The sequence below is a fragment of the Scomber japonicus genome, chromosome 11 (assembly GCF_027409825.1).
Source record: "Scomber japonicus isolate fScoJap1 chromosome 11, fScoJap1.pri, whole genome shotgun sequence".
Taxonomy (NCBI): domain Eukaryota; kingdom Metazoa; phylum Chordata; class Actinopteri; order Scombriformes; family Scombridae; genus Scomber; species Scomber japonicus.
The window spans coordinates 14,581,372-14,606,765 of NC_070588.1; the positions used below are offsets into that span (position 1 = coordinate 14,581,372).

Consider the following 25,394-nt stretch of genomic DNA (forward strand, 5'->3'; position numbering starts at 1 on the left):
CAAAGCACCCAATGAATAAGAAATTGTGCTAAGGTTAACACTTCATGAAAATGGTGTGGCGTAAGCAGTGATGTGTTCATTGTTTTGGTGACAAGGGAGCAATTTATCAGTCTACTCATGGTCATGGTCATGACCCAAAGAATGAGATCATGGATACAAGTGGCTACAAAATGAGATTGGGCTCATCATTAGAGACAGGGTAAGAAGCCTGGGAGCAGCATCACTGCTCCTTTGCAATGAAAATAGCTAGTTGAGGTGGTGTGGGACATCTTATTAGGGTGTGTTCTGACACTCACCCAAGGAAAGCTTTTCAGGCACATACCTGTAAAACGATCTTGGTGGAGACCTGAAACATGCATTTGGATGGATTGTATACACAGTATCCCTTCAGTCCTGGAAATGCTACGAGATTCCCCAGAAAGAGCTGGACAATATGGTTGGGGAAAGGGAATTCTGGGCTACATAACTTAGCTGGCCACCACACAGACTCAGAAAAGTATTAGGGAAATGTATGGTATTCTTTGCTTTCAACCAGCAGTGAAAGGAAAAACATCTGTTGTGGCTCGATTTGGCATGACTATCAGTATATCCCATTAACCATGTTACAACCCATCAGATTTATCCTGTGACCCCTTGAAGGGCATCTGACTGTTTTGATTGAAATGATTGGTTTATGTAGGAGACATTAACTCCAAACCATTAACTCCAAAAATGAAGGACAGAAAAAACAAACAGCTTTTATGTCAGTTTGAGCTACATTATTTTATTATTGTTTATGTGATTTGTATAAACAATGTCACTTCAACTTAATCACAAAAAAAAAAAAAACACATTATGTTCAAGGATAAATGACATGTCAATGCAAAATTATTAGTGTATATCTAACAAAAAGGTTTAAATCAATGTTTGAGGGTCTGGCACAGGGAGGAGGCAGAAGGCTGCGATGCAGTCTATGAGCCAGGTGGAGGGAGCTGACCATACCTTGCCACGCCTAACCACTGCCGGCTTGTGAGGGCCCTGGGGGTCAAAGATGATGTATTGGGTGCAGAGGGCCTGGTCAGATCCTGGGAGGGCATGATAGGCTGCAGCATTAAGGGTTTGAGTCACATCACTGTCAGGCTTAGGCTGCCGGCTCAGTAGTTTACCACCTCCCTCCCGGAGCAGCTTGGTGAGCTCGTCTTTGGTAGGCATGTTAAAGGTTCCCAGGAGGAAGAAGAAACAGCCGTCGAAGAGTGGTGGAAGCTACAAAAGATGAACGATTAAAACTTCAAGCATTAGTAAGAGTTTTGATGATTTACTCACCGTTGGTTTAAAATCATTTTTTCCTTCTGTGCTGACAACATGGACCAGAAGAAAAAAGGACCTGTTATCTATTATCTGCTTCCAGTAAAACATGTTAATTACTCAGTGCCAGCAGCAGGCTAATAATCTCAGTCCTTATGAGAGCAATCGTAGTAGGACTGAAGTCCTTTTGTTTATGATCAAGATAAAAGTTTCTTTTGCTACCAAATACGCTCCCATAAATTATACATGTCTCAGTGTGTGAATGCTTACTTTTTATTTACTTCTTTGCTGCAGAGCCAGAGAACATTTTATCAGCCTGCTTTTCCAGACAAACTCTCAACCACTTACCACTGGTGTTTAATGCAGCAGTGAATTAGGCCACTGGAGACTGTTCTATTCACAGCATCAGTGAATTGTTTCGGTGTGTAAATTGGTTCTCACAAGAGTTTTGAGAAAGAAGGTTTTTTGACTACACTTTGGTCAGATTCAATTTTATGTCCTTAATATATGATTATAATTGATGATATTGTGTTTTGGGTATAGACATTTCATTGTGCACTAAAGGGAAACATAACAGGAGACGCAGATGGTAAGGACATCGCCAACGTACTAAAGAGCTTGTGTTCATTATCATGTCTACCTGCCCGGGGTCATCACAACAACAAACTCAGTATTAGTCTGCTTTTCAGGCCTCCCAGAGTGCAACTATCCTTCAGGGAATGAATAGGTAATCGCTCACAACACTGTGCATACATTTAATGCTTGTCTGAAGTATTGTGTATCCTTGAACATTTTTCATATTTTGTTGCTTTCCTACATTGAATTGCTGTGGATGTAGTTACATTTTTTTTTACCAATAGTGAGAAAAATATTATTTTATGGCAAAATAAAAGCAGATCTCTCAAATAAATCTCAGTACAAATGAAATGGAAAAAAATCTCAGGACATTAAAGATGTTATTTTATGGCATACCTGTGTAGCTTTGGCTTTGTTTAGCTGTTGTCTTTCTGGAAAATAAATCCTATGGAGTCATTGTTCTCTTGCAGGCTGCAGCAAATCCTCCTCCAGGATTTTGCCGTACTATACTGCATCCGTTTTACTCTCTACCTATACAAACCTTCCGGCTGCAACAATGCATCTCCACAACATGGCCCTGCTAACGCCAGGACTCATGGTGGGGAAGTTATGCTTTAACCGTTTCTGCTAATGTATGATGTTTAGTTTACACCAAACATAGCCTTAGATATTGTCAAAAAGTGTTCCTATCCTAATTGTCAGTTTTCCTGAATCTGTGTCTTGTGTTTCATATTTAGTTTTGGTCAGTTGGTGTCAAAAGGGGTTATTATATTGACAATGATTTTGTGCTGCACAACATAGACCATGAAAGAGTGAAGGAAGATGAACACTTTTAATGGGATTTGATGTTGCTGATCAATAACTATGAGTTAAAAAAGGTTTTATCCCTTCAAGGACCGACAGTCTAGACAATCTATACTCATCTTTTTCATATGTTTGTGTGTCTGCTTTTCATTTACCAAGCTACATCTGTTGATGCGACTTCGCTGGGGCCCTTCTCCTGCTTCGTGCTCAGTTTCGGGGATCCACTTGCTTGCCTGCAGACATGCCACCACCCCTAGCATCAAAGAGAGAGAGAAAAAATATTAAAGCTACAGCCAATTATGTTGACATGAAAGAGTGTGACAAGGCAATTGCAAACAGAGGATGACAAAGCTCATGTCTGTTTTATCACAAGTTGGAAAATTCCAAGTATTGGCAAAACTTCAGTTGTTGACAGAGAAAGATGCCCACGGCCTGATGGAGTTAATGATACAACCCTCATTTTAAAGTAAAGTATCTCAAGCTTAAGCAGAATTCAAGCGTCATCTCTTTCTCTCCATCTCTCCATCTCTCAGGGTTTTACAGAGTGAAATTTAACTGTGACAGCCAGCGTCCCAGCATTTTTTGAGGAGAAAAGAACCTTTTATTCTAAAACAAAAAAAGAAGTATCTCTAAAGACAGATTTTTTTTTTTTTTTAAAGAAAAAACTATAGGCAGTCATGGAAAAGGAAAAAAAAGAATCACGAATTTTAATGACCCCTCACTGTCACAGATGAAAAATGCCTCTGAACACGACACAGATCACAGTGCTGCTGTTCTCAGTAAGTGTTCCATTACAGAGTGTCATGTTGGGGCTGTAGTGTTTTCACTCAAAATCTATGAAACTAGATTTTGAGTGAAAATACTACAACTTTTCACAAAGGCGTTAAGGATGTCAAAGAGCCCTGTGCATAACCCTTGGCCTGACTATAAATATTTTGACTATGAAAGTGCAGAGACTTTTCACAAGTTTCCAACCATACACTCAACATGTAAGGTATCGACCTTTTGCCACACTCATACAAGCTGTGATTCATTTCCACTAGCATGATACGGTGACATGAACAGATTAGGCTAAATGTGTGTGTCTGTGTACGCCTTGTCATAATACAGCAACCCGATATGAAACAGGAAATGACACACATACGTACACATACAGAACAAAATATGGGGTGAACTGTTTCTTCATCTGCCTTTATTATATCTTTCATTTAGCAGGACCCTGCCAGAGAGCTGGGCAGAGAAGAGAGGAGATACTGGGGTTAATCGCTCCAGATGATGGCGCTTAGTGCAACGGAGTTATTTGCGTTTTGGCTAGTTATTTTTACAAGACTTAATGCAGAAAACATCTCAAACCCCTTTCTTACAAAGGCAGTGACTGAGTGAACAATCAAATGAATCCACTTCTATGAACTGCCATCGGACCAACTGGAACTGTGATCTCTTTCTGAGTACAATAACTAGGTACTAGGCTTTGACTGATGAAATTTGTGTTTGTGTGCCAATACTAACACTTCAGGATCAAGATGAGGTACTATCAATAGTCTGTATCCAAAAAATTGTCATGCCGCATAATAAAACAAGTACTCAGAGGTGCACAGGTGGCATCGCAGCAAAACACAGCCCACTATGGGGAGTCCTGTGTGGCAGCAGGTCTTCCAACCTGAAAGGCGCCTGCAGAAAATATCTTGCTGGCAGTCGAAAAGAAGCAAGTATCACACTTGTGTATTTGAATAAACACATGGGTGCACAACAGTGAGAGCAGCAGGGATAAGAACTACAGAGCAAAATTACTTACAAATTACAAATTGGAAAGAAAAGGGGACATATTTTTGGGAAATACATCTTTTTGCTTCCCTTTTAAGAGTGGGATGAGAAGATTAATCTCACTCACCATGTCTATGCATTAAATTCGGACCCGCCGTCAGGATGAGATTAGCCTAACTTAATGTGAAGACTGAAGGCAGATGAAAATGTCTGTCTGGCTGTCTGCCAACTCTAAAGCCATCTTGATTACACAATGCGTTGTTTAACCCCTAATACAACAGAAATGTAAAAACCTCAGGGCGTGCAGTAATTCTGAACAGAATCTTTGCCATAGTGCAGCTTGGCAGATACAGTTGGCAAGCACATGTTCTGATTCACATGATGACACCAAAACGTATGACCTCACCAGGGCAACAAGCCTCCAGGAATTCGCCACACGCAGCTATTGCTTGCCAAGAAATAGTAATAGTACATAGCTCCCCCTTAAACCACAAAAGGTCCTTTTTGACCAACAAATGATACACAACGTGTTCATTTGTGAGCTTTAGACATCTTGGTTTTCCTTCCTGCAGTCTTGATATTAAGAGGCTAATCTAAATCCCAAAATGTTAAACTATTTCTTTAAGTGATGGGCATCTACGGGACAAAAGGATTTAAACCATCTTATAATCTACAATGAAACCTCAAGGCTTTTAGCTGGAATGGAGCCCCATCAGGCAGGATGAATTGACTGAGGTTGATTATTAAATATTAAACAAGGGTTGCTTTTCTGATGATACTGTGCTGCAATGAAAAGGAAAAAGTAAGCCATGGCTTGGCCTGGCTGAGAGAAATGGCGTTCAAACACATGTGACAGTGAGAGCTCAGCTGCTTGTGTGTTTTCACACACACATACACAAGGACAGAGACAGATAGGATGCCACAGTGACTGTCATGAAGGAGACAAGCTGTGTCAACTGCTCAGCCTGTGTAGACAAATGAGGAGGGCTGACTGTGGTCCAAATACACAAACCCTTATACAGAGACACAAACACACACCTAAACACACACATTCAAACTTGAAGTGTTTTACTGGCAGAGACAGAGACAAGTGTGCATGCCATTTTACTCTACACACGTACACACAGTGAAGAGATGCTACTGACGGATACACCAGTCAAGGGCACACCAAGGTGCCAGAAAAATCTTTGACAGCAGGTCTCTTTTTAGCAGACTTCCTTTGAATATCTGCTTGTTGACTTGTTTTAAGGATACCAGAGAGACTAGCTGAGAATACCTAATTTTTGCAAAGTGTTCATCTTGGCATAAATCAAAAAGGAAAAGAGACATTCATTACTAGTAATATTGAAGCCTTGAGGCACATCGATTCCCAGATTCCCTCCCGCTGAAACCCACCCGTTCTATTTGGCTGTCAGAAAATGTAAGGCAGGTGTGTGCACATACAACAGCAAGCACAAACAATTTACCTGAAAATTGCTTGTTGCAAAAATGTTCTTTCATTGTTTCCCAGGACATTCCATGTGTTACAGAAAATAAAAAGTATTGTATTTTAAAAAGAGGTCCTGTCTACAGTTTCCTGATTTCTCCTGAAAGGTTGCAGCAGAAAGGAAGCACAAGATCGAACGTGCATGTCTCTGACGGGTTGGTACTTCCCTTTAAGACAAACTGCACATTAGCTAATACAGCGCTATGCCTGCTCTTTCTGAAATAGAGATGCCTGGTAAAAATGCTCTTTGAGATCCAAATACCATTACTTGTGCAGCTCAATCCCTCTGTTCTGCACTCTAGTCTAATATTTACTTTGTAGATTATTCATTCTTGTCCTATACTACACCAAGACTCAAAAGCACCCACAAATGCACAAATGTAATGTAAAAAAAATGGGTACCACACTATAAAAAAATAGATCTATATTCATTACAAACAAATGCAAACAATTACATTCATTTTTCCACTACAGGACAAAGTAGCTCTCTACCATTTGCTTTCGAAAATAGGTCATAAGTTACTAAGTCTAGATGGTTGATATCACGAAGCTAGTTAGCAACAGTTTTTAAATTATAAACCAATCATATACAACATCAACAAATCAACACCGGAATATTGAACAGGAGATAAGATGAAATCATTTATATCCATGAGGAAATTGGTTTATTATTGCTGTTGCAGAAAGTAATATTCAGCAAAGTGAAAGAGAAGAGAAGCAATAGAAATATCATATAAATATACCAAAACTGAGGTTAAGGCTATAAATAACTGTGGGAATTAGGCAGTTATCATACTGAATAACTATAGTGGGAGTTTTCAGCAGGTTAAGTAGTCTAGAGAATTAAAACTTTCCGCAGCCAAAAGGTATAAAACTACCAACAGTATACTTGTATGGAAATGCTTGAAAGTTTGGTGCATCTGACTGATAATGTTGCATTTATAATTTACTGGGAAATAGGTTTTTCTTTTCACTGGACAAGAGCTTTATCCACAATCATTGGTGTCCAAAATTAATGCGTTGCATTTACATATTTGCCTCATTTTATCTTGCACTTGAGTGACACTAAATAGTCATCTACACTGAATACACTGGCTTAATGTATGATATCTAAATAATACTATTGATACTCTATAATGAAAACCATTAAACTACACTTGGATTTACACTACATAAACTATATGGATTGCTTCACTTGTTTGAAAACTAAAGCTCATGTTTACAGCCCCCAGCCCACCAATTTGTTCATTCACATGTGATTTGTTTGGCATGAGGATTAGTACAGTATATAATAAACATTTAGGTGAACTCTTCTATTAAAGTTTTAAACACGAAGCAAGACCGAGCCTATGCTACAAACACAGTCAAGATTCAGAAAAATAAAACAATCTGTCACGGTGTCAGTATGACATAGTATGCAGTATGATTGCTGCAAGGTTCTAACAGAAAAGTTTAACATGACACTCAAAAATAGCATCTACAGAGCACTACTCTAGTTGGTGGCTCACAGCCTATACTTACAGCTGTATTTGACAATCCAGCAGCCAGCAAGGAGACCCAGAAGGCTTGAGTAGGTGGTGGGCATGGGTCCTTCTGGCACCACGACATGGCTCACTGAAAGACAGGGACACGCAAAAAAACATTTAAACTTTAAAATGTACAAGGGTTAGGGTTAGAACAACAACACGAGTTGTGTTACACAAACAGCTGCCATCTTCCTAATGCGTCTGACTGCTTCAAGATTGAGTGGCAGACTGTACAACTAGCCAGCCTAGCAGGGTAAGCTAAAGTCAGGGGGTCACCAAAGTTGTAACAAGTCATCCTGAGGAACATAAATGTCTGCGTGAAATGTCATTAATTGAAATCATTACTTAATATAATACATTTCTATTAATAATATGCAGGTGGCTCTTACTTTGCTTGGGTGAGGAGGTTAACCCACTGTAAACCTGTCGAACAGTTCATGCCAACACAACAAAAGGCCAAGCTACAGCTCATTTCATAAAATGCAGCACTAAAAGGACACATAATGATAGGTTAATTAAAATTTAAATACAAGCTTATTGCCTCTTCATTCAACAAGTCAGTGTGGTTGACATGGGCAAAATGAACATAATTATTTTTCCAGGGCAAAGCGTTCTCACATTGTTCACTGACCATGGATTCCCATGGATTTGTAGCCTTAAGTTAAAAATGCAAACCATTCTGTGAAAGCACATACTCTCACCCCTCCAGTCAGAGGAGTTAGAGTTGTGAGAAACACTTCTGTTTTTCATTAGTGCTTATTCATCACCCCGACAGTACCTCCAAACGTTTTATGAGGAATGATTTCAATTACTTTTGCTCTCTGGTGTTCTCCCGGCCATTACTATGCAACAGTGAAGGAGCTGCTGTATCACAGTGATGTATACAGCTCTAAAAGCACTTGTTAGTTACTGTTGAACCTTCAAAAGTGATAATGCTAAATCACCTACTCATGGTTTCTACAACACAAAAAGGGTGTGTGTAAGACAGTGAAGCCCATAAAGCTTAGCTCAGAATGAAAAGGGACACTCAGGCAATGGTCCTATCTCTAAGGTGGTTGAAGTCCTGTTCAGTATATAATTTTCATTACAAGCATCGAGACTGAGCCAGGACACCTAATAAATCTCTCAAATGTACAGGGCTTCAAATTGATAGTTGATTGCCCATCACAGTGTGTGGCAGTGAACAAGCTGGTAGCAGGTAGCTGTTGTTAATCCGCAATGTTGCTGAAAACCCACGTGTCACAAATAACATTAAAAATCATGTGTGACTAGGATTCACAGGGGCTTCATCATTAAAGAAGTTAAAACCTGTGAGGAAGAGGTTGCTGCTTTACCACACAAACACTACCTGAGCCAGAAAAGGTGTCCGTCATCCTCCCTCCCAGTAGCTGTCCCAGTTTGACCAGTTGATGCTGTTTTTCCTGTGACAGCTTGCTGGTCAGAAGCACGATACTTTCATCCCTCCTCACACAATCGTTCCCCTAAAAAAAGGACATGAAAACATAGTTTAGCAACATCCAGGCTTATATTGCAAAAATGACCACTTCTCTATTTTTAAGAATTTTAAGAGAAAAAAATATTTAGATGTACCACAGAGAGCCCGGCTGAGGGGCTAAGTGAAGTTTTATCATTTCGGGTTCCTTCTGAGGCTTCCTGGAAAATCTCCAGCATCTCTGGACTCACTGCGTAATCTGCAGGCCGCTTACCATGCAGATTACTGTGAAGAGGAAAATTCAAAACATAACGTGTCTCAGTATCTCACAGAGCACATACACTTTTGTATTTTTGCATTTGCTGTAATGGAAACAATCTGCAGACCACAGGGAATGTCAGACATGTTAAAACTGACAAACAAAATAATTTCGGCTTTTTTTTCTTCCAAATTTTTCCAGCACAAACACTGAATCTAGTGAGTTTTGATGAGACATGCTGAATCATTGAATCATTCATAACTTCTCTTTTGCTTAAATCCACACAAGATCTGTAAGCTAACAAACTATTTGAACTGTGACAAAATATGCAAGACATTTCTTAAGTATCACTTTACCCCTCTCTAGTTTACTCAATAATTCAATAAGGCAAAAATAAATAAATAAATAATAATAATAATAATAATAATAATAATAATAATTGAAGCAAATGCTTAAACACAGACAAAGTAAAGCCTTTAGACAAAATTAGAAAATTAAATAAAACAAAAGTAAGTATGGATGCTCTCTGAAAAAGAAGAAGAGATGTAAAAGATCATACTAACTCAGCCACCTTTATTTCTTCAGGTCTTTTATGGAGCTGTGGGTATGTGTGAACAAGCTTGACATATCAAATGAACAAAATATTGCTGCTGTAAAATCTCAAACTATGACTCATGCTTTGCAGAAAACCTTGCCCTTCAACTCATCATAACGTGTCCGTACACAGTTCTGACCGGTCAGACACACTTGAGCTTTCCCTTCTCAAATTGTTTCTGCTTGTTTCACAGATGCCTGCTTCTTGTGAGGGTTTCTCCAGCATCTGGCAAGATGACATGACTTAAAACCTTCTAATCCTAAATCTATGTGGCTAGTTAAGCATAGACACATTTCTGTAACCGACCTGCTGTCCTGACTGACTGCCTATCAGACAAAGCTTTCAAAGACACTAATGCAGCGTTGATGTTACTGCACGATAAGCACGAAGCTAAGTCTTCTTCAACACGATAAACACTCTGTCGTATCGTTTCATCGCAATCCGGATCATTTTTTTAAATAATTGGCCAAGCAGGATGCTAAAAATCAATATTTGCAAGCTCAAAGCTCTGAGGAAAAACAATTTGACAACGTCACACCCTGCTTGTTCTGTCAAACTGTGCATCCGTGTGTGTCATTCACTTGTTGGAACATAATTGATATGAGGGTGAGCTGAAATCTGTCCTGTTTTACTTCGTTCATAGGACTAAATCCAACATACTAGACTCCCTACATGCAGGATGTAATGTATTACATGTATTTATGATATGGGAAGACCAGTCCAGTGCCACTGATGGCTGCAAAATGCTTGAAATTCTCAGTGCTGGTGGGCATTTTTGGAAATTATCAATCAGCAACTCTCCCAGCTCCAGAACTCACACTGGGTCAGACTACTGCAGCAATAATTCGTTAGGTTTGATGCTACTTAATTACAGTACCTACCCTGTTTAAAAACCACCTCCATTACACACAAATGGGTGACATCACACCTCACTAAGTCCATCTTTATATACAATCCACGGTTACAATAGAGACTTTGAGAAAACAGCTTTAAAGTACACCTTTAAGTTTAAGTTTGAGCTGCATGAAACAAGACTAGGGTCACCTTGAGGAAAGAGAGGGAGAGAAGGAAAGAATGAAGAAAAAGCACAAGAGGAAGAGAGACCGAGAGAGAAGAACCAAGCCCAGCAGGTTGTCTCTAAAAGATTAGGCGTCAGCAAAGATAACACCTGGGGGACAATTAATAGGTCCACTGGTCCATAAAATATTTCATTTGGATTCATACCCCCAGCCACATATACACACACAAATACAAACAAATATAAAATGTCCCTGACACTTATACATATGCGCACAAGCAAGCTGGTTTATGCAGCTGCATGTGAGAGAAATATCTGAAGAAAAATAATAAAGCGTGGAATTGCGCAGGAGGTAAATCACAATCACTCTCCCACAAGCCCCTGCTTAAGTACACAAGTAGGAGGAAGGCAGTGGTGGATCAAGTGGATACTCACTGTAACCACAATTCTTATTCTGACCAGGGAGAGGAGATTGAAATATTTATTTCAAGCTGAATATGAATACGGAGGAAAAGATGCATGCCACCATCAATTCACACCTGACACCATCCATAGTCTTTGTAGATGCTGTCTCTTCTTCACTGACAAACATAACACTACCACTGATTATCATAACCTTTTATTCTGTTGATACATACTTACACAAACCGCTACAGGACCAGTCTGCATGCACGACTTTCATATACTAAAGATTTTGTGTAGTTAATTAAAATTCATGATCACTCAACAGCTGACAGATCTTTTGAACTATGTCAGCAGTATGTCATAAGGGAGTCATAAGTTTAATGATAGGAACACGTGGCAAGCGACTAGCAGTAGCCGAGGCCTCAATGCATATTTAATCAAAAGGTTCATTAATAACATTTCCCTCTTAAACAATCCACTCTGAATTTATCCTGATAGCTGTATCAACTGGGTATTCCAGTTTATAGCCTAGTTGATGATGATGACTCACCACATGCCTCCATTTAACTATGTAGAAGCACTGTGTATTGTAATTCTTAGTCACACGCCCTTTCTCTGACTCCAAACTGTGTTAAATCACAAAAATGAAGAGTAGGGCATATAGCACTTCCCTTGATGGCCTATTCAAACCAATAACAATGTTAAACCAATAACAATGTTTCAAAATTTGTTCCAAACATTGTTGTTATTTGAATGGGAGAAAATACCCAAATAGACCAGAGAATAAAAACCAATATCCTCTGAATTATGCAAATATACATTGAGTATATTTGAAAGATAAAAATATCTTATTGACAGTAAACCATGCTAATCCAATTAAACAATATATCCCACGTAAGGTCTGTGTATATTTTAAGGGTAATCATGAATACTGTGTTCAGTACTGTGTGTAATATCAGAAGTGCACTTGCTGAATGATGACATTTAGCAGCCGTCACTGCTTGTGTGTTGTTTGACTCTGCGTGCAGTATGCTAACCCAGTGTATCGGATTGGTGTGTCAATGTTGTTAATTAATGTCTGTGGGGATTCTTCCTTATGGTCATTAGGACTGAGTCAACAGCTCATTTAGATATATTGGAGGTCTTGTTTCCTGTATTTCATGAACACAAATCAATTTTCATACTGCACTGTTATGGACTTGGAGGCCTATACTGATATTTTAAAAATATTTGCAGTCTGGTGAGAATAAAGCATTTTACAGTACACAAAGTACACCAAAATGTGTAGCAGGTGTATAAAATATACAAAATTCCACTGTGGTTCAAGTTTGTAAACATAACTACCATATTGTCTCACTTTAGCTGTCCCAATGTGCTGCACTGGTAGATATTTATGCTTACAGGACTGAAACTCATGCATAAAACCTGTCATTTTTCGGATAAAGGGGAACAGTTGATTATATAAAACTTAGGTGAAAGAGTATTCCACCACTGCAGTTCTACATTCTACATTGTCGGACTCATGATAGACCGTTAAAAAAAAAATAAAAAAAGGATAAAAAACAATGCAGCAGAACCAGATAGGCCACATTTTTCATTTCACACTTGTCAAAGTCTGGCGCCGACATTACCCACAATGCAATTTGACTTGATTCACTTATCTGTACAGATTTGGGTGTGTTATGCTAGTAGCAACTATTATTTTTTTTCCAAACCTCTAGTCATCAGCCAAAACGGACGTTAACACCTGTGCAGTTCACTCTGGAGCCTCAACAGGCTTCATACTACTTTTTTCATGTGTGCAGTAGTATATAAAATCATCAGTGTTCTTCTTTAAAGACCTGCTTTAAGATTTCCTTCAGTGTTTTTAATACCTTGCCAGCAAGTCAAATACTAGAGTGGGATGGATGTAGGATGGGGCCCAAATAATCAAAAAATGCAGTCCAATCCTTTAAACCCACATATACACACACAGAGACATACACAGAGGCAAAATGATGATCTGCAAAACCTGTATTTACAAACCTCGAGCTGCTTGCCAATCACTCCATTAGGGATTGCATTGGCAGATGTCTTGGTTTGCTTTTTTCTTGTGTTTGTGTGTATGTGTGTGTGCGTGTAGTATGGGGTTTAGCTAGGGCAAGGATTGCATTCATCTTGCATGCATCTTACCTTCACAACAGACTGCCTGCTTCTTTGCCGTGACAACGTAAAGAAGAGAAAATGTAAGACCTGATACATTAGGACCCAGCAAAGCGATGAGACAAATAAAATGTAATGAGGATGGGAGAAGACGAAGGAGGATTGGTATAAAGCGGTCACAAAAGAGAGCAGTAAGTGTGCAACACATACTGACCCTGATCAACTACTCTATTGATCATACTGATTAACCAGCATCCTCTCCCTCATTATGGACATTGTGCTATGAATCTACCATGCCCCCACAGACCAGAAACGCTGATACAGCATCAACTGATTGACCAACAACTCATCAGCACTAGTCAATTTCCTAACATCAGTCCACCTACCTACTGCACTAATGCACACTCTGTTCTTAATAATAAAAAGGGCTGAATTCCTGGTGAAATGACTGGGAAGCTGGCACTTCACATTTTACTCAAAAAGTGGAAAATGAGTCCTGGTCAAGACAACAGAAGCACCTATCTGATGAAATGCTATGAAATGCAACAAATATGAATTCTCTTCACTTTTTCACTGTCAGTTGTAATTTCCACTTAAGCTGTCTGACTCAGGTGAACGGTGTACTAGTGTGTCCACCTCATTTACATACACAGAGGAGCAACATTATTTTTATTATTATTTTATTTTTAAGTAATGCATTCCAATTCAATACCTCAATAACTATTTTTCTGACAGTCTCAAGAAATCAAGCACATTTTGCCTTTGTTGTATTGTATTTTGTAACACTGTGTAATACGTACAGCAACCTTTCATACACAGCGGTAGCCTCATGATCTCTAACAAAAAAACTAAAAATTTGGATATCACTCCATTTCTCCCTACATAATGATAAAAAAAAAGTGTATTGTTTTTTACACGTTTTAAAATTAAGTTAGTGCTCAATAAATTCACTTCATCATGTGGCAGGCACCATAACATTGAAGAAGAAGGTTAAAGGTTCTGTTTCTGTTTCTGAAAACAGCTAAATTCTTGTATGTAGGTCAGACTGGTCAGCACTTGATGATGTTGTCTTTCAAAGGACCAGTGCCAAGCAATACACGCTAGTGACGCATTTAATCACATGTCATGCATTTACCCTTTTTCACAGAGCAACCCATGTTACATGTGTAGGTCTGACCATGACCTTTTGACGAGGCCATTATGTGATTCGCTTTAAGTGGAACAACCTTTATAAAATAAACTCGTAGTACGAAAAAAAAAAAAAAAAACTCACAGTACGTTCTGCAAGGCTCCAAGCTGCAGGAGTAATTTGGCGATGGCTGGGTGTCTGTTCCTCACAGCATCATGAAGCGGAGAGTCATTTTCATAGCCAGGTGTATTTAAGAGGGCTCCCCTTGAGACCAACACCTCTGCAACTCCCAGGTGACCCAGATTACACGCCTCATGCTGAAACAACAAGCAGCAACATTCACAATTTATCTTGAGTTTCTTTTAAACCAACTTTCTTCATAGTCTGGACTCTGAACTATCTATTTTGAGTCCCTAGAACATGGCACCATAAAATGTATCTTTTTCCGGATGATTCTGTTTTAGGTGGCGTTCCAAGAGTTCAAATGAATTAAAAATTATAGAGAGGTTAACTTAACTGGGTAATTTAAGAACTGTCAATCAGAAAGTACAGCTTAATCACACTTCATTAATGTGTAGAATAACACAGAACTTATACTGAGTATGATCTTTGGAGGAGACCACTTTAATATCATCCTGACTTACTTTTCTAAAAATTTAAATGAATCAGGGATCTAGCCTAACAAAAGTGTTTTGGTTTTTTTTTTTTAAGTTTATGTTTGCAAATTGGACTAAAGTCCAGTGTGAGAGCTTTTCATACAGAAATAAGATTAAGACCAATTGGCAACAACTGCAAAGTATTTTAACACAGCTGTGATCTCTTAAATTAACTGTGCAGCTGATTTTTCTTTTCCCTCGAGCATCCGTTTGGCTCAGGTCATTTCAGCGGCACACATTATACTTTTTAGCTCACACCTGCTATGGATAAATCATTTATATGCTAAAGCTTGTGGAATTATGTTCCAACAACTGTGTAAAAACATTTACATGCAATATAAACCAGAAAATATTATGGGAAATATGCAACTGTATTTTATTGTTTTTATTTGTCTACTTGCCATAAAAAATTAGACTGAGGGTTTGTAACAACTGTTTCATGTAATCCTGGAACTTTCCTCAGTCCTCACAGTTAGGAACCAGCATTTATGGATTTGTAAGTACAATTTTAGGTTATGCGGATACTGTAGGCTTAAACATTTTTAAACGCTCTAACCCTGGCTGGGTGAGAAACCAACACAGACAAAACGGGCCATTTTTTTTAATGTCTTTAAAAAGAGAAATGTGGGGAAAAAGAGACCGGGAATGAAATGCAATGAAGGTCCGCTGCTGGAATCAAACTATGGAACTCAAATCGAAAACTCAACTTGAGTACAATATCTTGACAGCAAGTAGCAGGGGAGGAAATTAGCACCAGTCACCACTTAAATACTGGTAAAATATGAAAGTGGCTGGCAGACACAAAATAATGATTTGCTATTGAGTGACTAGTGAATTTGAACAAGTTAATTTCCTACCCTGTAAGTAGCCACGTGAAGGGCTGCAATAAGATAGTGGCAAGCACTCTACTTTTTGCTCTCAAAAGAGAACCACGGCTCAGGCAGTCCTCACTGAGGGATTGTACAGTTTGTCAGGGCAACTTGGGCTAAATCGTTAAATAGCAACAGGGAAGAATGTAACAGCAAGTATAATCCAGACAGGAAAACAAAGCTTGCATGCATATTTACAACGGCGAATAAAACACAATGACTATGTATCCTGGTTTACCAGTGGATAATACAATAATTGATGAATGGAAAGATGCAAATATTGAGTAAATGTAAGCGTTGGACATGCAAGCATGAAAAACGTTCTTTTGTGAAAGGTTTGGTAAACCAGAGTAGCACAAGTAGGCATGGGCCAGTTACCGGTTTGAAGGTATACCACGGTATGAAAAAGTGAAAAGGTATGATAGTGACCAAGTCTCCAAAAAATGTTGAGATTCAGTTTTAAGCTCCTGCCTGCATTTATTTATTTATTTATTTATCTTACAAGTGTTTTTACTTTTTTCAATTATTTATGTTTTGATCTTGAGCCACAGGTTAAGTGATTGCATTCATTTGCATTTTTCACTACAAATAATTCATTTATGTCGTGACTTGAGTTGCAGGTTTAGCCTCAGTTAAAGGACTGCATTAAGGACTGCACTTATTGTTTTATCTTTTATTTTTTTATTTAGTAAGAATTCAGTTATTTTTTATTATTTTTTATTTTAAATATATATTTACTAATGCTCCATCCTGTTCTATATATGTTTAAAAATAAAAGACTGTACAATGGAAAAGTTTTATCTTTTTTTTTTGTTTTTAAATACAGACATTTCAAAATATCACATTTTAGAGCTGTAATCATAATACCGTGAAACCGTGATATTTTTGCCTAATGTTATCATACCGTCAGAATCTCATACCAGCCCATGCCTAAGCACAAGGTAACTAAACCTGTCAATACAATGTCAATAAAACGTTATGGATGAGAAACCCTACAAATACATTCCATCATAAGAAAAACAGCCCAACAGTGTAGGAGAAAAATAGTCATTTAAGAACTGCTGTTTTGTTTATAAAATATTTAGTCACCGAGAGTTGTTCAACACAACAAATAAACCTTTCAGATGTATCACTTGGTGTATTAGTCTTACCAGAGGTGTCCACCCAGCGTTATCCTTCAGGTTGGGGTCAGCCCCCTGGTCCAGTAGTTCCTTGACAGCCTCTACATCTCCCTGCAGTATCCAGAGAGGACAACAAACCTGAGGTCAGAATTGCAAACCTGTAAAAACAACTGTTCAAAAGCAGCAGCTGATCCCAGTGTACCAGAGCCTCGCTGTTTATCAATCACACTCCACAGTAGGCCATTGATTACCTTGTCTAGGATCTAGAAGGGGATTACGGCTATGTTTGCAAGGATTACTGTAAAATGCTTTATTCTCACCAGACCTGAGCTTGTGCTGTGTGATCATATGAAGGCTAATGTGTGCAACAGAAGGGGGGAAAACCCACAGGAAGAGAAGATATTCAAACCAGCATGCCATATGAAAGAAGTTAAAGAATAATGAGGAATTTTAAAATGGCCAAGTTTGCATCCTTAAACCCATCATTTAATCTGAACTGATGTGTCTTTTGTCAAATAACAAAAACAAAGCAGCAAATTGAGGGGAAGCATAATTTAATTGTATTGAATTTGGGTTCAATATTTCATATTTTTTTATAATTGTATTCAAGATGTAGTGCAAAAACACGGTCATCCATTTCATTGTCCTCATTTAAGGAAAGACATGCTGTCAGTTTACTGCAGGCATTGTTCAGAATTGCATTTGAAGAATGCAACAGAAAGCAAGGTACAGTAAATAGTATGAATTATTCAGGAACCTCTCAACCTTTATAGCAGCTAGATGCAGTGGGGTCTCTCCCTTGTGGTTCCTTTTCATAACTGCAGGGCTTCCTGTGGTGGGCCTGCCAACTGACGTTGGAGTAGAGGGAGATTTTCTACCTGCGATAGCTGGGTCAGAGGGGCTCTCTTCCTGCTCTTTTCTGGGGGTGATGGCATTCTTTTCACGCCTAGGACTAATCAAAGATCGAGGGTTAAGGACAGCCGGAGACTTCTGACCAGGTGATTTTCTCCTCCGACCCGGGGAGACCCTGGGCCTTTTTGGTGTAGTCTCCAAGGTGATGACCTTCTCCTCCACTCTTGATCGTTTTGAGGAGCGGGGAGATTCATTGTCCTGTTTCTCAAGATCAGCCGTCATGATGGGGTCGTTTGCAGACAGCGTGTCATGCTGAATGACACTGTTTGACATGTTCTCACAAAGCTGGGCTTGGTTATTGAGTACAATGATGCTGCCTCCTGAGGGACTGTCCCTCATGTTGCTCCTGCCAGAGCTGAGGCAGAGTTCATTAGGACTACCCTTTGACACTTCAAGCTGAGGCTCGTCAGATGTGACAGCAGGGTTTAGGAAGGAAACCCTTTTACTAGACCTCCTTGCCCCTTCAGCACAGGGCTGTTCCTGCTCTGTTAAGGCATGTATACCATCAGTAATGCCCCATTGCTGGTTTATGGCCTCCAGCATCTTCTTCTTGGTCTGTTTTTGTGTGGTCCTGGTGGTTCCTTGTTTTGATGCCTTCCTGTTGGCAGCATTCTTCTTGATTAATGTGTTCTTCTTGTTTCTGTTGTTAGTGTGGCATTTCTGAGAACAAGAGTCAGAGCCAGAGTCTTGGGAGGATGACGTGAAATTAAAAACTGACAGGTCCTTGCATTGAGCGGCTACAGCATCTGGCTGTGCTGCAGCTGTTTCTCCAGAAGACCTGCTGTCTGGTACAGTGACCTCTGAAGGCTTCTCCACCACGCAACGTACCTTTCGGCTACGGGGGCTTAACCAGATCTTAAAATTCTTCTTGTGCTTAATGACAGAGTTCTCAGTTTGTGCTTGAATCTCAGCTAGAGGGGAGCCTGCAATGAGGGGTGAAAAAACAAAAAAATACACATTTAGCAAAAAAACTGCAGTGTGTATTAAAATATTTCATTGTGAATTGATGTAAAGAAGGCTCTTGGTGGTTGTAATAATCTTGCACTCTCTGTTGAAATGAGAAAAGAATAATATTAAACTTTAGAATATGTATCGTTACCAACAATACTGCCATCTGACAGATGTAATGAGGTACCAACTCAACTTCCTATACCCTTTCTCTGTTTAAAATTAGAAAAAAAAAGTTCATGTTTTAAGTACACAGTATAGAAAGGTGCCATGTAGTTCTTAGTAAAAGCTGAGATCTACCCACAAACACTACCATGGTTGATTGCACTGCATAATTACTGTCATTAGCTGGATGCTAAACGGGTTTTTAAGATAATAAACAACAAGGAAGAGGCCACTAATTCTGACATTCAGAGATTAGATAAGCGGATGAAAATGATAAACCTATTTATACACAATGGATAAAAAGGAGGTGTATGTCGATGAGTGTTGTATTGAAAAAAATGAAAAAGACACACCTGACTGTTCTTTGGGATTCAGCAGGGACTCCAAACCACAGAAGAGCTGTGTGATGCTGCTGAGCTGCCTGTTGATTTGAATGTCTTTCACCCAGGCAGGACTGTGACAAACCACGCAGCCATCTCCTACCCGGGAGCCAGCACAGGGCCTGAGCAATAAAAATATCTTGGATTAGAAATCTACTTACGGTCCGGTAAGAAGAATTACAACAACCCTATTGATTTACCTTTTAAGACCATTCAGTCATGAAGAAAAGGAAAAAATTGAGGCTATAGTTTATGCCTACAGGGACATTAATTGCTCTTGTGTCAGACTTTATTGTGAAGATGCACACTATTTATTCTGCTAAAGAAATAACCCCTAAAATCAAAGTAATGCATGCTAACTACAATATTTTTAAACTACACAAAGGTGTGACATAATGCAATGGGTGGGCTTAGTGATGTGATGATTTATATTTTAATGCATTCAAAATTTGTCAACCACTATAAATATTTTTCCTATATTGTTTATACAATAACATCTATCCCTTAAATATCTCTTGTGGCAGTGTTGAAAATACAATGAGAACATACAGTACCAGTCTAACATTGGGAAACACCTTCCAAATCACTTCACTGAGAAAGTGTGTCCAAAAATATTTTTTTATATAAAAACAAACAATACCTGTTCTGTCATTTTCTAACTATTATAACTGATTAGTTGACCTAAATAATATTGAGGTTAACCCCATTATTATTGAGATAGCTGTCCAATGTTAATTATTATGTAATTTGTTTGATTTGGTTTTTATATGGATAATAAAATCCTACTGAATTTAATCACTCCACAAGTCTTAGAGGTGGAAGCAAAATACCTTCCACATTATAGACAATGTTTTGCCATAGCAAGAAAAGCATTCTGTACAGGGTGTTAAATAGGATAGCCAGGTGACCCTGCCAGAGAGCAAACACACTAGCCATCATTAAGATTATTAGTTGCACCTGTGTTTGCCAAATAAAAATGTCAGTCATGAGACAAGTCTATTGTTAATTAACATGTCAGCATAAAACACATTTAGGTACATTACCTGCACAGCAAATGTTCGCACATTCCTAGACACACAGGTTCTGTCATTATATCCAAGCTGGAAAAAGACAAACATGAAAAGTCAGTACAGTCAGCCAGAATATACAAAAAAATACCAAGCACCCACTCACTGATCACGGACTGTGCACTCAGTCCAAACTCCTGACCCACGAGTGAAGTGATTGAGAAGTGGTGGGCAAGCTGCTGGGCAACTTTTCTTTCTGGCATATGCTAAGAAAATAAATGTTAAGTTTTTCAGTGGAATATAAGTGCCTTGCCATTCCTTGCCATTTTAAAGTGCTATACCATATGCCAGTAGATCAGAAGTGGCATACCAAAGAACTGGCGTATGTCTAAAAAAAAAAAAAACTTAAGGCATACCTTTTCCATCTCTGTGATGCAATGCAGCACAGATGTTTTACTCATCTGAATATAGAGTCAACAAATAGATGTTGTTGTAAAGATAATTCTATTTGAGGCAACTTTGTGATTTTGAGCTATATGAGTACTTTGAGCACTGCAGAAAGGACCTCATCTGAAAACTCAACACCACCTCCCAAATCAAACAGCCCTGCAAACACGGAAAAAAGAGTGTTTCACCATCATGCTATAAAAGAGGTACTGTAGGAGCATCCTAAGCAGCTGCAATGCATTATAGTCTGATAACCGCACTGCATCCAAATAGCCACCAGCTATGTGAGTGACTCCCTCTTACACTTTTCACTTTTTGCAGACTCTTCATTCCTCTGTGGTCTGGCTGCAGGCACTGGAGCACCCTAGCATCCATACTCCATAAACGTTTGGAAGTCATGTTTCCAATACTCACCTAAACTAAAATCGACCCACCCACCATCTCTAATCACACAAGCACAAACACACAGTAATTCATTTGCAGCAGCATGTTATGGACTGCTTTACAGTGTAGTTTATGCAGCTTTTTTATGCCTTATTCCACCTAGGATGTTTACATCCACAATCTGATCTAAGTTGCAACGTTTCTGCATTGTGGGTTGTGGCTTTCACAGTGTTGGGTTATCATACACGTGTAGTCGGTGCTGTACTTCTGTGTTACTGTCAGGCTGTGATTTTAGAAATGTCAGCCCAATAAGTTACATCACATGTATATAGAAGGCGTATCAATAAAAGCCTGATTGATCTGCGTTAACCTGAATACAATCAGAAACAAGCATACAGAGTTGTTTGTTCTACCTCTGAAAGTTAAGGATAATGTTCAAGAGGCCACATTGAACATGCATCTTTCAACAATCAATTCATTAACTTTGATATTAAATGGTCCCAATCTTAGTTTTAATCAAACATCTGGCATTTTCCGGATGATTTGCTCTTCCATATAAACTGACTCGTGACCTTTTCAGATTTACGATAAGTCATTTTTCAAGTGAGCTATAATGATTTAGCATTTAAGACACTGATTAAATAGCGTTAGCCTGCAGTAAGTAGTCTTGTCCCATCAAGATTCAACAGGATTTATTGCAATCAGGCGTTGTTGACAACTTTAACGTCATTATGGTGGCTCCCACCATCGTCTAGCAGATCGAAATAAAACCAGTTTGGTTTAACCATAGACTGTATATAAGAAACAAACGTGTGGTTGGTAAGTTAGTGACTGTAAAGTCTATCGTTAGCAAGCATGTCGCTCTCATTAACTTACCATTTTGAGCAAAGCAGCAGGCGTCGAAAGTTTGAAACAGCTTCCTTGGTGTTCTTCCAGTCCATTGCCTGTACGGGTACATTATTATCCATTCTGAGAAGATTTACTGTTACTGTTGTTTGTTTGTTTCCTGGCTCTGTTGTTCATGTAACAAGCCAAACTTCCGCGGTGCTCAGCTGTCCCGCCAAAGATTTAAAGGAAGTGACGTATGATGGTGATGATGTGTTTCGCCCTCCCTACTCTGTCTCTGATTGGCTAGTTCTCGTTAGTTCTCCGGTCATTGGTTTAGGAAAGAGGAGGGACACCATATACATCCATAGACTGTATACATCATAGACATGTCAATGACTGCTCTGGTTTAATGAGAGGCAGAGTAGAGTAGGGCGAGTCTGTCTTGACGTCGTTACGCTTGGAAAATATCGCTTTGGAAATGTAATGGGATTACTAGTTACCCTATTTAAAATGTAATGTGACTATTTCAATTACTCAAAGTAGTCTAATATAACTTATTACATTACAAGTTCAGGTGTTTTTCACATACTGACATGATATATCTCACATTTGCAAATGTATTGATTAATTCACGATTTTCAAAAGTCAAAAGTCTGGCATGGATTTAATTGGCACCATACACCATTTAAATCCATGTGTGCTCCAAATAAGCCCACGTCATGATTTATTTACAAAATATATCATGACGTGGGCTTTTTAATTAAAAACTGCAATATATGTATTCAGTAACATGTTAAATATTTTAAAATGAGGGAAAAAATCATTCTGAGCAAAATCTAATTTGTTCTAAAACCAACAAAACACAAGTGCGCACACACATACACACAAACTGTAATGTTCATATTGTGTACTGTCCACAGATTTGGACAAACTGTACTCTGATGCGTTGGCAATATTGTTCTTGATACCTTTATGCCAATATAGTCCTCTGAAGTGAATTTAGATTGTCATCTCCCTGGTCTGGTCATCTCAGTAACGTATGTCCAGAAACAATATAAAATACTTTTTGAAAGAACATGTTTATTTGTCCACAAAAAAGTCTTTTTTAAAGACCAAGCCTATGTATCGACCGCAAACCACGTGTCTCAAGGTCAAATAATCCTGTGCTCAGATAAATGAATCAAGGACAAGCTTCAGTTGTGATTGAGACTTTGACAAAGCTTTATGCTTTGAGTACTTTGGGAATTAATTCCCCCCTTTTTGTTAAACATTGATTGCCTCCCCGTGCATCAAGATCTATTATCATCTATTTTTGTCACATCACTGTCATATCCAACAAGTGCTTTCCCATTTGTTGTGTTGTTTTTATATTATTATGTCCTCTTTATTGGAATTCTGATGTTTAAGACAATAACATCATGTTTGATAAGATCCAGTACTAGAAAAGTTTGACTGAAAACTGAAATCAGCTTGAATATCAGTGGTTTAGGTGTGAAATGGGCTTGAACATGATTTTGTGGATAACTGAGAAAAGTTGAGTAGAAAAATGAACAGCAGTTGCATTTGAAAAATAGCTTTATTAGAGATATAAAAAATAGGCCTGATACATTCAAGACCACGTGGAACTGATCTAAGTAGGAAAGAGAACATTAAATATTCAGTACATTCATTCTAAAAGTTAGATATGCTCTAAGATGAGATGTTAATGAGTAGGGGAAAAGTGCATATAGAGAATGTACTACTGAGTGCATTTTTCTTTCAAGAAATTACATCCAGTTGGCATAATTATGTATACTTCAGGAGAAAAAAAATGTCTTGCCAATATGAAGTTTAAATAAAAATGATTATACATATTCTGATAATTAATGGTGCCCCAAACACAGAGAGAAATTAACAGTCTATATGATTAACTGTATCCTTCATAAATAATAAAATCAAGATAAAAGGTAAAGGTGTGAGTGCAGTTGTGTGAGCTATCAGATAAAACTGAATAAAAATATGACTTCAATTTATTAACTTTTTCTATCTGTGTTATGTATGCACATGTGCACAGTATGAGCATGTCTGCCTTTGAATAATATTCTAATTTGATGAGGCTAGAACTTTAACTCACTCTTCATATTGTCAGTCAGGAGAATTTCAAGAAATAATCAGGGCTGTCAAACATGTATGGTTTAAACTCTAATTTTGACATATATATTTTTAGGGCAGATTTACAATGAACAGATAATGTGTTTTCATTTCACAGTGGATTCAGAGAAGAAGGAAAAGAAAAGATGGCAGTCAGCTCTACGTTTGTACTGCCTTAATCGAGCCCAAGTCGTCGCAGTCTTCCTCACTGTGAATTGGTATGGTTTCCATGCCAGTGTTCCCCAAGGCGAAGTTTATGAAGACCTGTGGAGGTTCAGTAATAATTTAAGTGCATGCCAATATATTTATAAAAAAAATTCTTTAAAATGCTTTTTTTTTCTCTTTTTTTTTTGTTCATCTCCTGGTCAGCTTCCCTCCAAATCCCCCCTTTCTTTCTTCTGCTCATGGTATCTTCCAATCCCAGAGCTCCAGAAGGGCAGATTGGTTGAAGAATATCAACACTGGCTGCATATAAAGCTCATGGATTCTCTCCCTAACTCATATTCCATTTATTTTCCCTCAGGCATACCCTCTGTCAGCTTTCCTCTGCCTCTTTTAAACTTTCTCTGCTCAGTCTTTCACTCCCACTCAGCTTTCTCCTGTCCCTGCTTCCCCTCCCACCCTTTCTCTTTTTCTCTCATCTCCTGTCCCTTTTTTCTGTCCCTCGCTACCATCTACCCACCCCTACAAAAACTCATACAAGCTCTCCCTCTCTCTCTCACACTCTCTCTCACACTCTTATTCACTGTTTATGCCCCATCTCTTTTTCTCACCTCGTCCAGTGTGGTCTGGCTCACAGAGAAGTGTTTAATCTGCAGAGCATTCTTGTTGGACTCCAACTGGTCGAAGATGTCAGCCACCCCTCCTGGTGCAACTGGAACATGGTATTCCACCATATTTGAGTGCTGGTCCTGTATTTGTTTTGAAAAGATGCACAAGAAAAGGGTTATATATTCTGAAAACCAAAATTCAGTAAAACACTGTTGCTGCTTTTTACACCAAACTAAAAACAATTCATGTCAACAGAATGTATTTCTAAGCTCAGTCAGTCTCACAATACCACCCACTCTGTTTGCTAGGTCAAAAACACATACCTTATTAATTTACAGTACACTGAATTTCTGAAA

The 25,394-nt window shown here is 38.6% G+C and overlaps 2 protein-coding genes across 2 annotated transcripts in view; both read right to left on the minus strand.

Moving 5' to 3' along the window:
• Nucleotides 1-894: 894 nt before the first annotated feature.
• Nucleotides 895-22,277, minus strand: bard1 (BRCA1 associated RING domain 1). The gene is made up of 11 exons (XM_053329155.1): nucleotides 22,186-22,277; nucleotides 20,515-20,571; nucleotides 19,445-19,593; nucleotides 17,832-18,901; nucleotides 17,097-17,177; nucleotides 14,565-14,737; nucleotides 9,031-9,157; nucleotides 8,789-8,921; nucleotides 7,436-7,528; nucleotides 2,820-2,917; nucleotides 895-1,242 (listed from the first exon to the last, which is right to left on the minus strand). Exons 1-11 carry the CDS (start codon nucleotides 22,275-22,277, stop codon nucleotides 895-897), a joined length of 2,421 nt encoding a protein of 806 aa, XP_053185130.1.
• Nucleotides 22,278-24,426: 2,149 nt separating this feature from the next.
• abca12 (ATP-binding cassette, sub-family A (ABC1), member 12) overlaps nucleotides 24,427-25,394 on the minus strand; it is a 66,563-nt gene continuing 65,595 nt past the window's right edge. Inside the window, exons 69-70 of the mRNA XM_053329156.1 lie at nucleotides 25,041-25,178; nucleotides 24,427-24,531 (exon numbers count right to left, since the gene is read on the minus strand). Coding sequence (XP_053185131.1) covers nucleotides 24,427-24,531; nucleotides 25,041-25,178 — 243 coding nt within the window. The remainder of the gene's footprint in view (nucleotides 24,532-25,040; nucleotides 25,179-25,394) is intronic.